Source organism: Macaca mulatta, chromosome 5 (genome assembly GCF_049350105.2).
Source record: "Macaca mulatta isolate MMU2019108-1 chromosome 5, T2T-MMU8v2.0, whole genome shotgun sequence".
Taxonomy (NCBI): Eukaryota; Metazoa; Chordata; class Mammalia; order Primates; family Cercopithecidae; genus Macaca; species Macaca mulatta.
In genome coordinates this window covers 64,683,818-64,697,211 of record NC_133410.1, presented here as the reverse complement: position 1 = coordinate 64,697,211, position 13,394 = coordinate 64,683,818, and the positions used below count along the sequence as shown (strand labels likewise).

General features: G+C 32.9%; 1 protein-coding gene across 1 annotated transcript; it reads right to left on the bottom strand.

The window, feature by feature from the left end:
• Positions 1-309: 309 nt before the first annotated feature.
• UGT2B33 (UDP-Glucuronosyltransferase UGT2B33) lies at positions 310-12,822 on the bottom strand (the record flags this gene model as incomplete). Its single annotated transcript, NM_001032830.1, is given in 6 exon segments — positions 310-607; positions 4,749-4,968; positions 5,803-5,890; positions 6,154-6,285; positions 10,659-10,807; positions 12,092-12,822. Coding segments are annotated over 6 exon segments (1,590 nt in total). The 3' UTR covers positions 310-327.
• Between the last annotated feature and the right edge of the window lie 572 nt (positions 12,823-13,394).

Sequence of the window (13,394 nt, the reverse complement as noted above, 5' to 3'; positions counted from 1 at the left end):
TATTTTTTGTGTAAACTATGAATTAGAACAACAAATTTCAATATAAGTTCAACAAATTTCAATACAATTTCATATGGATTTACATTATTTTGTGTTTTCCCGAGTGTTTTCTTCATTTCCACAAAATATTTCTAACCATTAAGTGGGTGGTAAATCTCTGAAAAACAAATTTTTATATGACAAAGTAAATTTTGAAAAGTTTTTTTATTTTTCTTTTTATTTTTTTGGTCACAGGAAGAAAGAAATCTTGCATCATAACCTTTCTTCCTGGAATAAACTGAAATAGTCTCATCTATCAGGTTTTCCAGCTTCAAATCTCAGATACAACTAATCACTTTTTCCCTTCTTTCCTTTTCTAGCAAACTTCCAGAAACAAAACAGACAACATTTCATGATGATAAATATCACAGTTGCCACGCAGGCCAGCAGGAACCCAATCACATCCAAAGAGTGGTACTGGAACCAGGTGAGGTCATGGGCTGCAGGCCGAAGGTGTTTAGCTCCTTTGTGGCGCATGACAAATTCAATCCAGAAGACTGCTCGATCCAGGGGCTTCACTGGTTGATCATGTTGAATTCTTGATAATTTCATAACATTCTCTTTATATCTGAAGGATAAAAATAAAGATACCAATGCAGCAGGAAGAGACATAGACAAAACTCCTCAGACACCAAGTTAAAGAAGGAAGGGTTTTATTCAGCCAGGAGCATCAGTAAGACTCCTGTCTCAAGAGCTGAGATCCCTGAGTGAGCAATTCCTGTCCGTTTTAAGGGCTCACGTGAGAGGGTCATGATCGATTGAGCAAGCAGTGAGGACATGACTGGGGGCTGCATGGAGCAGCAATCAGAACGGAACAGAAGAGGACAGGGATTTTTATAACGCTTTTCCATAAAATGCTCGAATCTATAGATAATATTCCAGTTAGGTCAGGGGTCGATCTTTAACTACCCGTCCCAGAGAGTGGCACCAGGTTATCTGCTTGTGGATTTCATTTCTGCCTTTTAGTATTTACTTCTTTTTTCTTTGGAGGCAGAAATTGGGATTAAGACAATATGAGGAGTGATCTCCTCCCTTACTAACACAGAAAGTAAGTTAATTTGCCTGTGCGTATCAAGTTTATGAAAGGCTTTTAAAGTGCCAAATAATTCAAAGTAAATGTCAAAGAATTCACATAGAATTTGTGTACTTTTATTTGAGTCATCATAGAAAGTTTGACTTTTAAATTGAACTTTTCTCATTGACAAATGTTTTTTAAATTAGAAATTGGATGTTAGGTGAGAAAGTTAATTTTTTTGAAGCAGAGAAAACATAAGGAATTTTAATTTTTTAAAATTGTTTAAGTTTTTGTGGGTACATATTAAGTACATATATTTATGGGGTATATGAGTTGTTTCGATACAATGTGAAACAGTCACATCATGAAAAATAGGATATTCATTTCTTAAGCATTTATCCTTTCTATTATGAACAATTCAATTACACTGTTAGTTCTCAAGCAGACATACGGAGAACGTGCTCAACATCATGAACCATTTTAAGTGCTGTAAGAAAGATCGTGAAAATGTAATAAGAGAATTATCATCTCTAAGTTCCTAAAAAGTAATTGTGTCATGGTGAGTGACATGCCTCATAGCTAGTCACTATGCTTCTACATTACTCTTTTGTCTCCTACTGTTTCCCACCCTATAGCCAGAATGATTTTGTGCAATTAAAGTCAGTTTATAGCACTCCCCAGATTAAGACTTTTGCCTGGCTTCTCATTATTTAAAGAATAAAATCCAACTCTGTTATTTGGTCTACAGAACCCTACATTGTTGGACACTGGCAAGCTCTTTTCCTAACACTTTCCCCCTACACACTGTCTTCTAGATTGGCCTTCTTTTTTTCTTTAAGTTCCCAAAGGTGTTCTTGTCTTAGTACCTTACACATTTTTTCCCTCTCTCCTGCTCTTGGAGTATTCTCTCTTGCTACAACCCAAGGTATGGTTCTCTGCCTTTTTATGGCTTCCTTCTAAGATTATTTCTAAGAGAGGCTTTTATTGACCACAATATGATGGAACCTCTAGGATTTTCTCTATTTTCTGTGCTTATTTTGCTATTTGATTCCTAGAAGTTTAAAATGCATTCTGTATCATAAAATAAACATTTAAATAGTAAATACAAAAGATAAATATATGCACACTAAGTGAATAGTTCAAAAACATAAGATCATCTTGAACATTATTTTGAAGTAAAGATATCTATTTACCTACTGCTCAGATTGTGGTATAGGATATCACAACCTGCCTAGAATCACACTCTTTTTCTGAACCATTTAATCACTACTTTTGACCTCCACTTATGTATTAGTCTGACTTCAAATAGCATGCATTAGTTTTGCTTGTTTATGTAATTGAATTGTATAATATGTACTCATTACTGTCTTTTATTAAAGTAGCAGTTGTTGGATAATTCCTTTGCTGTATAGTATTTTGTTGATTGATAAAGCACAGATTTTTTCTTCATATTAAGATTAATATGTATTTTTGTTGCTAATAATTTTTAGACACTATTGATAATTCTGTCATAAACATTCTTCTAGATGGTGTTATATTTATATATTTATACATATCTCTTGGGTATATTGTAGAATTGCTGAGATAAAATTGGATGTGTAATTGTGATACACTTCTTGACTTTTACCTTCTTTGAAGTGTATTTTTTTGATCTCTAAAATTTAAAGATATTATAGTTTTTATAACCTCCCTTACTTCCACTATGACTGCATCATATAGTTTCTATGACATTAAAGCTTATTATATTTACTAAATCTTGAGTTATTACCCACCACATATCACTTCAAATAACTATCTGACATGCTCTAAGAAGTTGTATCTTCGAGTTGATATATATAATACATATATATATATTGTATATGTACATATGTGCATTTGTGTGTATCATTCTACATTATAAGATTCCATTTGTTATTTGTGTTCTTCAAATGTTTTATGTCTTTACCCATTATTTGCTCTTTTTTTCAGTCTGTTTAGATTGAGTGACAGTATTTGCATAATCACATTTAAATCTACCAATTTGCTTTATATATTTCTTTTCTATTTGTCCAAGTTGGTTTGTGTTTCTTTTCAAATATTTTCTATTTTCCTTAAAGGTGTTTTTTCATTCATTAACCTTCATTTTTTGTGATAAAGTAATTTTAAAGTATTCCTTTAGATGATACACTTCTTATTTGATAGCATTATTGATAGTAGTTAAAAATCCTGAATTAATGATAGCTGGACTCCGCAAGGAATTTTGCACATTGATATCTTTGGGTGTGAAAAAATCAATTATTAAAAATTTCACTTAAAATTATATTTTTTTTGTGCTTCAAAGACCATCATCCAAAAGGAAAATTTAGTGCACCCAGAATGGGACAAAATTTTTAAAAAATATATATCTGACATGACCCATAATATATAAATAGTTCTTAAAACTTAATAATAAGACAAATAGCAAAGTTTAAAAATGTTCCAAGGATTGTAGTAGACATGTTTTCAAAGAAGATATACGAAGGATCAGTAAACACATATAAGGATTCTCAAAGTCTTAAGCCATAATGAAAATGCAGTCTGAGACCAGGATGAGAGATCATTTTATACCCACTAAGAAGGCTGTAACAAAAAGACAGATAATAACTCATTTGGCAAATGTATGGAGGAATTGTAACCATGTTTTACTGCTGGTGGTAGTGATGAATGAAACAAGTACTTTGGAAGACAGTTTAGCAGTTCTTCATAAACATACAGTTCCTACATGAGCCAGCAATTCCACTTGTAGTATCAACCCAAAAGGAAGGAAAACAGGTTTATGCAAAAACTTGTGTAGCAATATTCCTAGTAACCACAATTGGAAACAATCAAAAGGCCAATGAACTGATAAGTTAACAACTAAAATATGACATATCCTTACAAAAAAATATTAAACTGCTGTAATAAGAAATGAAGTATTAAAATGCACAAAAACATGAATAAAACTAACACCATAAAAAACAACAAAAAATTAAGCTAGTGAAATGTCATTTACACAGCACCATAAACTGTATAATTCCATTTATATGAAATACCTAGAGAGAACAATCTTTAGAGAAAGAAAATAAATTAGGGTTAGACTAGGGCTGAGCGGTCATAGGAAATGACTTCTGTGTCATTGCAGTTTCTTTTGTGCTGACAAAAATGTTCTAAAATTATGTGACAGTGATGGCTTCATGGCTCTGTAGACTTAGCAAATATATTTGGATTTTACACCATAAACAGAAAGATTTTATGGTATCAAAATTAAATCTCATTTTCAAGTCCATTACAGTAATGATAATAATAAAAGTTAATTTTTCAGCAGGAAAATACTCATGTTCTGAGGCATTTTAGATATTGAATTAAAATATTTATTATATTATTTCATTTATTCTTCCTTTCTACTAAGGATTCATTATATCGAAATTTTAAGAAATGAATTTTTTATATTATCTATATCATTTTAAAAGTATTTTTGTGTAGAAAATTGTTTCACTAACTGGCTATTCATTAGATGTATGGTTTTCAAATACAATATATAAATAACTGATACAAAATAAAAACAGATTTCAGATTGGTTATATCATTTAAATTCTTTCAGAATTACTCTCTTATAAAAAGGATGACACTCACACTCACTATTGACAAGAGAAGCTATCTATAAATACCACTTACTGAAAAATATTATTCTACTCACAAAGGATCATTAATTACTGTCTTCAGTGCATTCACCAAGTCTGTACTCGACATTGTGTCGAAGTCCAATTGAACAGCTGCTCCTCTGGTTTTCATGTGAGCAATGTTATCAGGTTGATCGGCAAACAGTGGAATGCCCACCATAGGGACCCCATGGTAGATTGCCTCGTAGATGCCATTGGCTCCACCGTGAGTTATAAAAGCTTTGGTTTTTGGATGACCTAGGATTGCATGAATTTTAGCAAAATTATTCATAGGAATAAAATGAGATGCACAATGAAAGGCTCTGAAAGTGACAGTGTTTTCTGGATAACACATTGAACTATTTTGCTATTGCTTTCAGACTTCAGAGGAGAAAAACGTACTTGTGCTGGGTATGTAAGTGAAGGCTGCATGGTGTGTGTGACTTCAGACTGCAAAACAATACAAGAGTTCCAGTTGGACTATTGAAAAAGTGCGATCTAGATTTTTAAAATGTGCAATAAAGAAGACAGCAAAGAGATGGGCATGAAGTGAATTGCTATTTTAAGTGCAGTCACAGAGTGTGATATGTGGGGTGTGCAAGGCAGCAGGCAGTGGGTTGATGGTGTTGCTAGGATTGAGGAAGGACAGGTCACACTTCATCATGACCTGTCATCACTTTATGATTAAGATTAGCAATTTAATCCTTCAGAAAATGCAGAGTCACTGATGATAGGAGAGCTATTATTTTAGGTGGCACTTGAAATAACCCTGCAGGAGAGGAAACAACAGGTGTAAAGTTGTAGAAATAGGACACAGAGACAGCTCAGGAAGTTATTGAAAAATTCTGTGAGATATAGTAATACCAGAAATAAAGATTCTTGCTGATTCTGACCATAAAGAATGTGAGTGTATATCATAAAATGCCAATAATTAGAACATATTATTTTCCCCCTTGGACTGGTAAATAAATATAAAGAAGTTACATTTTGTTTTTCCTTAACAAACATTGAAAAAGCTTGTTTCATGATTAACTATTAACACTCTAATGTGCTGTTACTAATATATCCAGTATTTGTTCACCTGAGTCTTACCTAGAAGGTCATTCTGGGGTATCCACTTATAGAGCCGAGTATTGACACCTAAGGTATCTGGTTTATTCCCATCAAATCTCCACAGAACCTGTTACAGTAAAGAAAATATCTTATTCCATGAGTGGAATTCAAAACTTATAGAATGTTCAAACTTTAAAAAGAGAAAAAGAGTAGGAATGAGATCAAAGGATGTTAGTAAATCAGAACTACTCAAAGACTGATGTAAATAGAATACTCACTTTTAATTTTGGCCAACTTCACATTTGTCAGAAGTTTCTATAATTGGATTACTTACAAACTTTAGCAGCCTCTTTCAGTAGTTTTCCACACCAATAAGACACTTCATCTTACCTTTTGTGGAATCTGGGCAAGGGCTGATGCAATTACGTTGGCCCTTTCTTCTTTCATGTTAGTGATCATTGACCCCAGAGTAAACACCACAACACCGTTTTCTCCAGAGCTCTGTACAAATTCTTCCATTTCCTGTGAAAAAGAATTTGTTTCATCACAAAAGAATAACAGCAAAGCAGGCACTACTGAAAGAATTGGTACAAGTTACTAAAGAGAGAAAATCAGGTATTTTAAGGAATTATTGGAGTAAATAATATTTTCTAACTGACTCAATCACTCAGGTGTTTTGCAATTAGATAGATAATGTGAGATAGGTGGACGCTGTTAGGATATTTGTGTAACTATGTGTGTATGTTATGTATTTGTGTGCATGTGTGTAAGGGAGAAAAGAAATGGAGCTATTACACTGTAGTCAGGGAGATAATGTTAAAAATATTACACACAGACTCTTCTCTTATAATACTAAAATTACTAATATACGTTCTTGGAAAGTGGCACCACTCAGCTTTAATTCTACATTGTTGTTCTACTAAATCACTTATGTTAATTTCAGGCAGGTTTTCTGTAGGATTCTTTTAGTAGGAGGCCATTAGTGTTTATTTCCCTCGCTATGAGCTCTGAGGATTAGCTGCTCACTGTTGGGATAATTTTATATCTACATTTATGTTTCTCTACAGTGCTTTTTACTTCACTTAAAGTTTGTCAGAGTTTTGGGTAGCTTTTGAAAAGCTAAAATAAATAAATAAATAATAAAAGCTGATGGTTAAGAACCACTGACATTCTGGAGTCGGGTATTGTAATTTGGAATTTCCGTGAATTAGTCCAGGAATCTTATTTACAATACAGAATTGTACACTATACAGTTACATAGTTGAATGATCATATTTTCAGGTTATTGTTTAGGTGGAGCACCTATTGACCTGAAATCACACTGTTAAACTGATGTGTTATTTATAACTGCATGTGAGTAACTCTCATCATCACTTTGTTGTATTTCAGAGGCAGCATTTGCATCAGAATAGAAGAGGCCACCAGGTCTTTCTGCAGGGGAGATCTTGTCTCTCTTTTGAGTAGCTCACTCACACTACATCACACTACTCATGAAGATGTGCTTGGCTGCAATCGATTGAGAATTATTCTGACTTGCGTTCTCCAATGTAAGCCAATATTTAAACTTAAATACTTTCAGATTTAATCATTGTGGTAAAACTTTTCCTAACGGTTCTTAATAAAACAAAGAAAAAAGTCCAAATGTTAACTGTGTAGACCACATATTACTGAGTGTTTTTAAAATATGATTTTTAATCTTAAGGTAAGAGTCATTGTACTTGGGGCATCTAGGTATTGTGTGTGATTGCAGTTTACTGTAGTCATATTTACTGTAACTGGTGTTCAGTGTTTCACCTCATTAGCTTGATGCCAAGAGCCCTGCTTACCCATGCAGTGTTGAAGGAACCTAACCTCTGTTTACAGATTCATCACGGATATGGACTGGTTGTTTCTTCTTCTGTGATAATGTAATAAAAATAACATAAGATTAATGTCAGAAATTTTATAAAAGCATGAAAAATTTTTTTAAATAAAATTTTTCTAAAATTTTTGTTGTGATCTTATTTATATAAAATATATTTTTTCATCATGGCTTTTGTCCTATTTATATAGCTCAATGTACACATGTGACACTTAGAAAATGTTAATCTTGCTGAGTATATATTTTCCTCCTGCAAAAACTTGTCATCTTGTTACCTTTATCATTTTCTAACTCTCTTTATTTGTATTACAGCTGACAGTGTAATTGAATATTCCATTGATAATATTATTGTAATGCTATTGTATGCATATAGTATAAGTTTTTAATCATTCCTTCATTTAAGATGTTGGACTACTTCCAATGTTAATTTTATGCATATTTTCCATAATGTTGAATAGATACACCTTGATTAATTTTTTATCTGTATGATTTCACATGAATATATTATAAAACTCATGGCAATGTTCACTTTTAAAACACCTGGTACATTTTGTCAAGTGTCTTATTCTCTTATATAGAAATTATCTGAGAATCTATTATTTAATTGAAATGTAAGCAACCTGACTGGGTTAGCAATTATTTTACATAATAAACAAGGAATTGGTTTCACAACCATTGACTTGCATTCAAATCTTTCTGCAAGTTAATCACAACAGCTAATAGTAGTAATTATCATTATTATACCACTAGTCATTCTTTTTCTTGTCCTTCTACAAGTCCCACTCTCTTCCCCTTCCTACTGACACTACCAGTTTCCCTTATTGTGAGGGGGGAAATCTTTCAAGAGTAGGGCAGGGTGGCATAGGTTTTCATTAGTCTTACCCAGTTTTTGTCTCTTGAGAAAGTTATCATATAGAGCACGTGCAATTTGCATTCATCATAGATGTTGAGTTTTAAAAATGGAATAAAAACTCAGCTTTATGTGCACAAAAATTATATTTTAAGAGATGACTTAATAATGTGATAAAGAATGCTTGCTTTGTACATATGTCTTAAAAGTGTGATATTAATTTAAACTATATGGGTTTATTGTGTTCTTTCATAAAGAATATAATCTTATATGCTGACAGAATTTTTTTGGTACTGAAACTAAGAACACTATTCAGATACAAGTGGTATAAATTATTTGGTTTTTATTATACATGCCTTGTTCATTATCTCTGTGCTTCTCTGTCAGGCAGCTATGCTGTTAAGACAAGTTGACACAGGAAGTTTTAATCAGTTGCTTGTCATATGGCAAAAATCATGCGCTTTCATAGGATACGTTTATGCTGTAATATGTAAACCCCTGGGGTCTCAATGAAGAATGATTTAAATGCTTTAGTAATATCAAGTGATCACTGAGTTTGTCTGCAAATATTAAAGGAACATATTTATTTTATTGAGGAAGTGTTTTAAGCTGCAATACTGGTGAAGATCCTCATTACCTATGGGAAAATTTTAGAATTTCAACTAGCTCATTGTTGTGGGAAGTCAGGGACCCCATAAAAGAAGTGAAAATGGCAGGTCCTTGCCTTAAGCGATGATATTATCCTGTGAAATTCCTTTTCCTAGCTCATCCTGGCTCAAAAATCTCCCCCACTGAGCACCTTGTGACCCCCACTCCTGCCTCCCAGAGAACAACCCCCCTTTGACTGTAATTTTCCTTTACCTCCCCAAATCCTATAAAACAGCCCCACCCTTATCTCCCTTAGCTGACTCGCTTTTCGGACTCAGCCTGCCTGCACCCAGGTGAAATGAACAGCCATGTTGCTCACACAAAGACTGTTTAGTGTTCTCTTCACACAGACGCGCATGACACAGGTGTCTGTCAACTATGACTTTGCAAGAGAATATAATTCTGATGTACTGAAAAATCTGGCTCTATTAAATGAAGAATGATATCTCAAGTGACCTGCACATGTTAAGTAATTAGTAGTATTAGCAGTAATAACAAAATAACAATAATTGCAAAATTAATAATATTTATGAGTAACTAACTACAGGCCAGAGACACTTCAAGTGTTTTGTCTGTGTTAATATTTTTTCCACACAACAGGAAGTTGCCACTATTTTTGTAAATGTAGGCATCATTATTTCTATCAACATTCTGTCTACTTTTCCATCATCTGCTACCTGAATCCATGCAAAATTTCCCGAATGGTTGGCTCTTTATTCTGACCCTCCTGCAATTTAATCATTGAATATCTTGAAAGCTTTTCTTAAAGAAGAGAATCTTTTCTATATCTTTCTGTCTTAACTCTTTTTCATAGTTTTTCAATGTGCTGAATAAATATTTCAATTCCCAATATGTATCTGGCTCTAATTTGCCTCTCAGCATCATCTGATTCTTAGTCTCTTCCTGCAAACTAAACCTGAGGACTTGAGACCTGTCCCGACCACTTTACCTGCTTCTTTCCTTCTTTTGTCTGTCTCTCTCCATCATTCTTTTACTTATTCTTGCATATTGTTCAGCTCTCATCTTAGTAATCAGTGATTCCAGGATATTTTTTATTATCTCCACTGATGCTTTCTTGACATTGGGTTTTTCCTTGAGATAATAATTTTTATATAATTTTTATTACTTGCACATATTCTATCTTTTGAAGTAGAATGTAAGGTATGTGGGGACAGAAACTGTCCTTTTTTTTTCTCTGAAAATTCTGCACTTACCTGTGTTTTGTGCTAATCCCTTTGTAAATATTATTTGAACGAATGATCAATACCTTCTTAGGTGTTAAATAATGAAGACTTTAATTTAACCAACTCTATTTTTGAAGTCTCCTTAGTATTCCCCTCTATTTGTAGTACTCATAAAACTCATATACGTGTGATGGTATCAATATGTACATGACTTTCTAATTGGTATCTGCTTTACCCCACCCACTTCCCATCTTTCTTTCAGTGTAAGTCAACCACTCTGAATGAAGACCGTAGAATCAATTCTACTGAAAATTCAAAGCCAACAAAATAAAACCAATGAAAGTATGTTTACCTTAGGTAGGGGTTTGGCAGGTTTGCAGAGGAGTCCTCCAATAAAATCAACATTTGGTAAGAGTGGATGTGGAAACTGAAAATTCCAGGAGTTTCGAATAAGCCATATGTCAGCTTTCCCCATTATCTCAGATAATGTAGTGTGTCTTCCTGACAATGATAAAAAAAGAAAATGTGGATGACACAGGATAATTACATTAGGTTATTTTCTGAAAATGTTTAGAATAATGTAGGCAAAAATATAGGCAATGTGTCTGTGCTTTGAAAAATATATACATATATTCATCTATAGGCATAATTTTATTTTATGTATTATTTATTTTGCCCATGTATATTTATAAGAAAGGCAAAGTAGTGGGAGAATTGTGAGGTTAAGCTACATCTCTAATATCACATCAGTATACTCATAATCACAAACAATTATTAAAATAAGTCATAGAAAATTAAACATCAATTTCTTTTCTTTTTAAAGCTTCAATAGTAGCATATGGACATTTAAACAACTCTTTGAGGTCCATAGTCAATTAATTCCACTGTACACATAAAAATAATTTTCTAAAATTTGACTAGTTTACACAACTCATTAAGCTAATTTTTTATCTTTGGTTCTTCAAGTGAACTGTGGACTATGTTGTGAGTATGGTTGAAATCCTTGTACTCTTTTAGATTCATGATAAGATCTTAATAATATTATCTTTAAGTAAATATATTTGTAAATTATAGCTAGAAATTTTTGAGAAAATATTGAAATAAAGATTTGTACTCAACCTTAATCTGTCTTATATTTTTTAATAAGGAGACATAGTTTGGAAAAAAACTATGTAGATATAACAACCTTCACACTTCAACAAGATGATTGGACTTTGAATGGTTTCCAATTCTTTAATGAAAGAGTATAGAAACATTAGAAACTTCAAATTACCTTTAATGATTTATGCATCTGAGATATAGATATTCCCTCTCTCTATTGTGAAGGAAACCTTCAGGTAACATGGGAAGATCTTTTGATTTCTAAATAAGAAAACCAAACTTTATGAGAAAAAATAATTTCTACAGTTATATAGATAGTTGTAGAAAAATGTATAACTATTCATTCTAAATCTATGCATTCAGTAAGATGTTATTTGATGGGTTTTACTGTTTTTAAGATGTAAAACACTGTATAGTAAAACAGATGTGTAATTGCTTAAAGTCTTAGAGGCACTAATACATAGGTTTATGATTTCCTGGGGTGTTCTGTGTGAATCATGGCCACAGGGTTTTAACTGACTCTGTAATTTAAACTTTTCTATGATATTTGTGAGATTGATAGATCATCTTGTATTTTCATTTTATAAATTCACTTACCAAAACCCCACTACCCTGACTTTATGGCTTTATATAAATTCTGCTTCAGAGATACAAATAATTTACAGATTGAAAAAAAATACTTACCTAGAACTTCACTATAAAACTGATCCCACTTCTTCATGTCATATATTTGGAAACAAAAGTCAAAATAAAGCATATAGATCATATTTTTTACCCTCTCCATGAAAGTCATTTGATCACTTAATTCTGACATAACAACAGGTACGTAGGAGGGAGGGAAAAGAAATCCTCCACAATGCTTTTCAAAAACATAGCCAGGAGTGAAGCGGAGACTGTACACAAGTGGTATGTTAAATAGCTCAGCCAGCAGCTCACTACAGGGAAAAATAGGATCTGCAAAAATGACGTCAAATCTTGACTCTTGTAGTTTCTTCATTAATTTCTTATTTGAAACTACATCTTTACAGAAGTTTCTAAATATGTCACCAAACTTCCACATGATTTCTTGCATTTGTGAAAAATATAACCAAAATGTATCTTTTGGAAGTTCTATCCATCTCTTAATCTCTTGCGTGACTATATTCTCAAACTCAGGTTTAGGTAAAGATGTAGGAAAAACTTCAATTTTAAGAGCGGATGAGTTGTTGGGATCAAAAAGAATGGAAGCTGAAGATGCCAGTGCAGTCACCTCATGACCTCTCTGGACAAGCTCTTCCAGGATTGTCTTCATATTCATCCAATGGCTATATTCTGCTGCCCACACCAGCACCTTTCCACAACTCCCAGAGCTAAAGTAAAAGCTCAGTTGTATTAGCAGAATTACTGAAGTCCATTTCACAGACATCCTGGTGCAAAACAATGCTTGTTTTCCACTTGCTATTCCTTTCTGTCATTTCTCATGGTTATATCCAAAGATAAATTAGCCAAGAAGTTAAAATGTAACCCTTATACTTCAAAGTACATACAATATCATTAAATCAACAGTCCGAACATGTGGATGGCAAGGAGACAAATGAAGGTAAATGACCTGTTTACACAGATGTGATTAATTTCCCTTTTATGTTTCTGAGTGCTATCCTTCAGCTAATATCAAGGATCTTGTATGGACATAGCATCTGTCTTATGCAATATATTTTAGAAGAGTGTCCAGAATTGTAGCAGTGAAAGGTCATGTTTTGCAGACACAAAACTAAAGATAAAATGACTAAACATGGTCCACATATTTTGTACATCTTGTTGACATATATTTTAAATATCATACAATTTATCAATTATTGTGTAAAATTTAATGTTTCATAGTAATTCACAGAGTTGTGCGTCTACCACAAGAATCAATTTGAGAGCCCTTTTATCTCCCCAAAATAAGCCCTATAGCCTTTAGCCTTTTTCTCTCCACCTCTAGTTTCTGCATTTCCCCTGTCCTGGG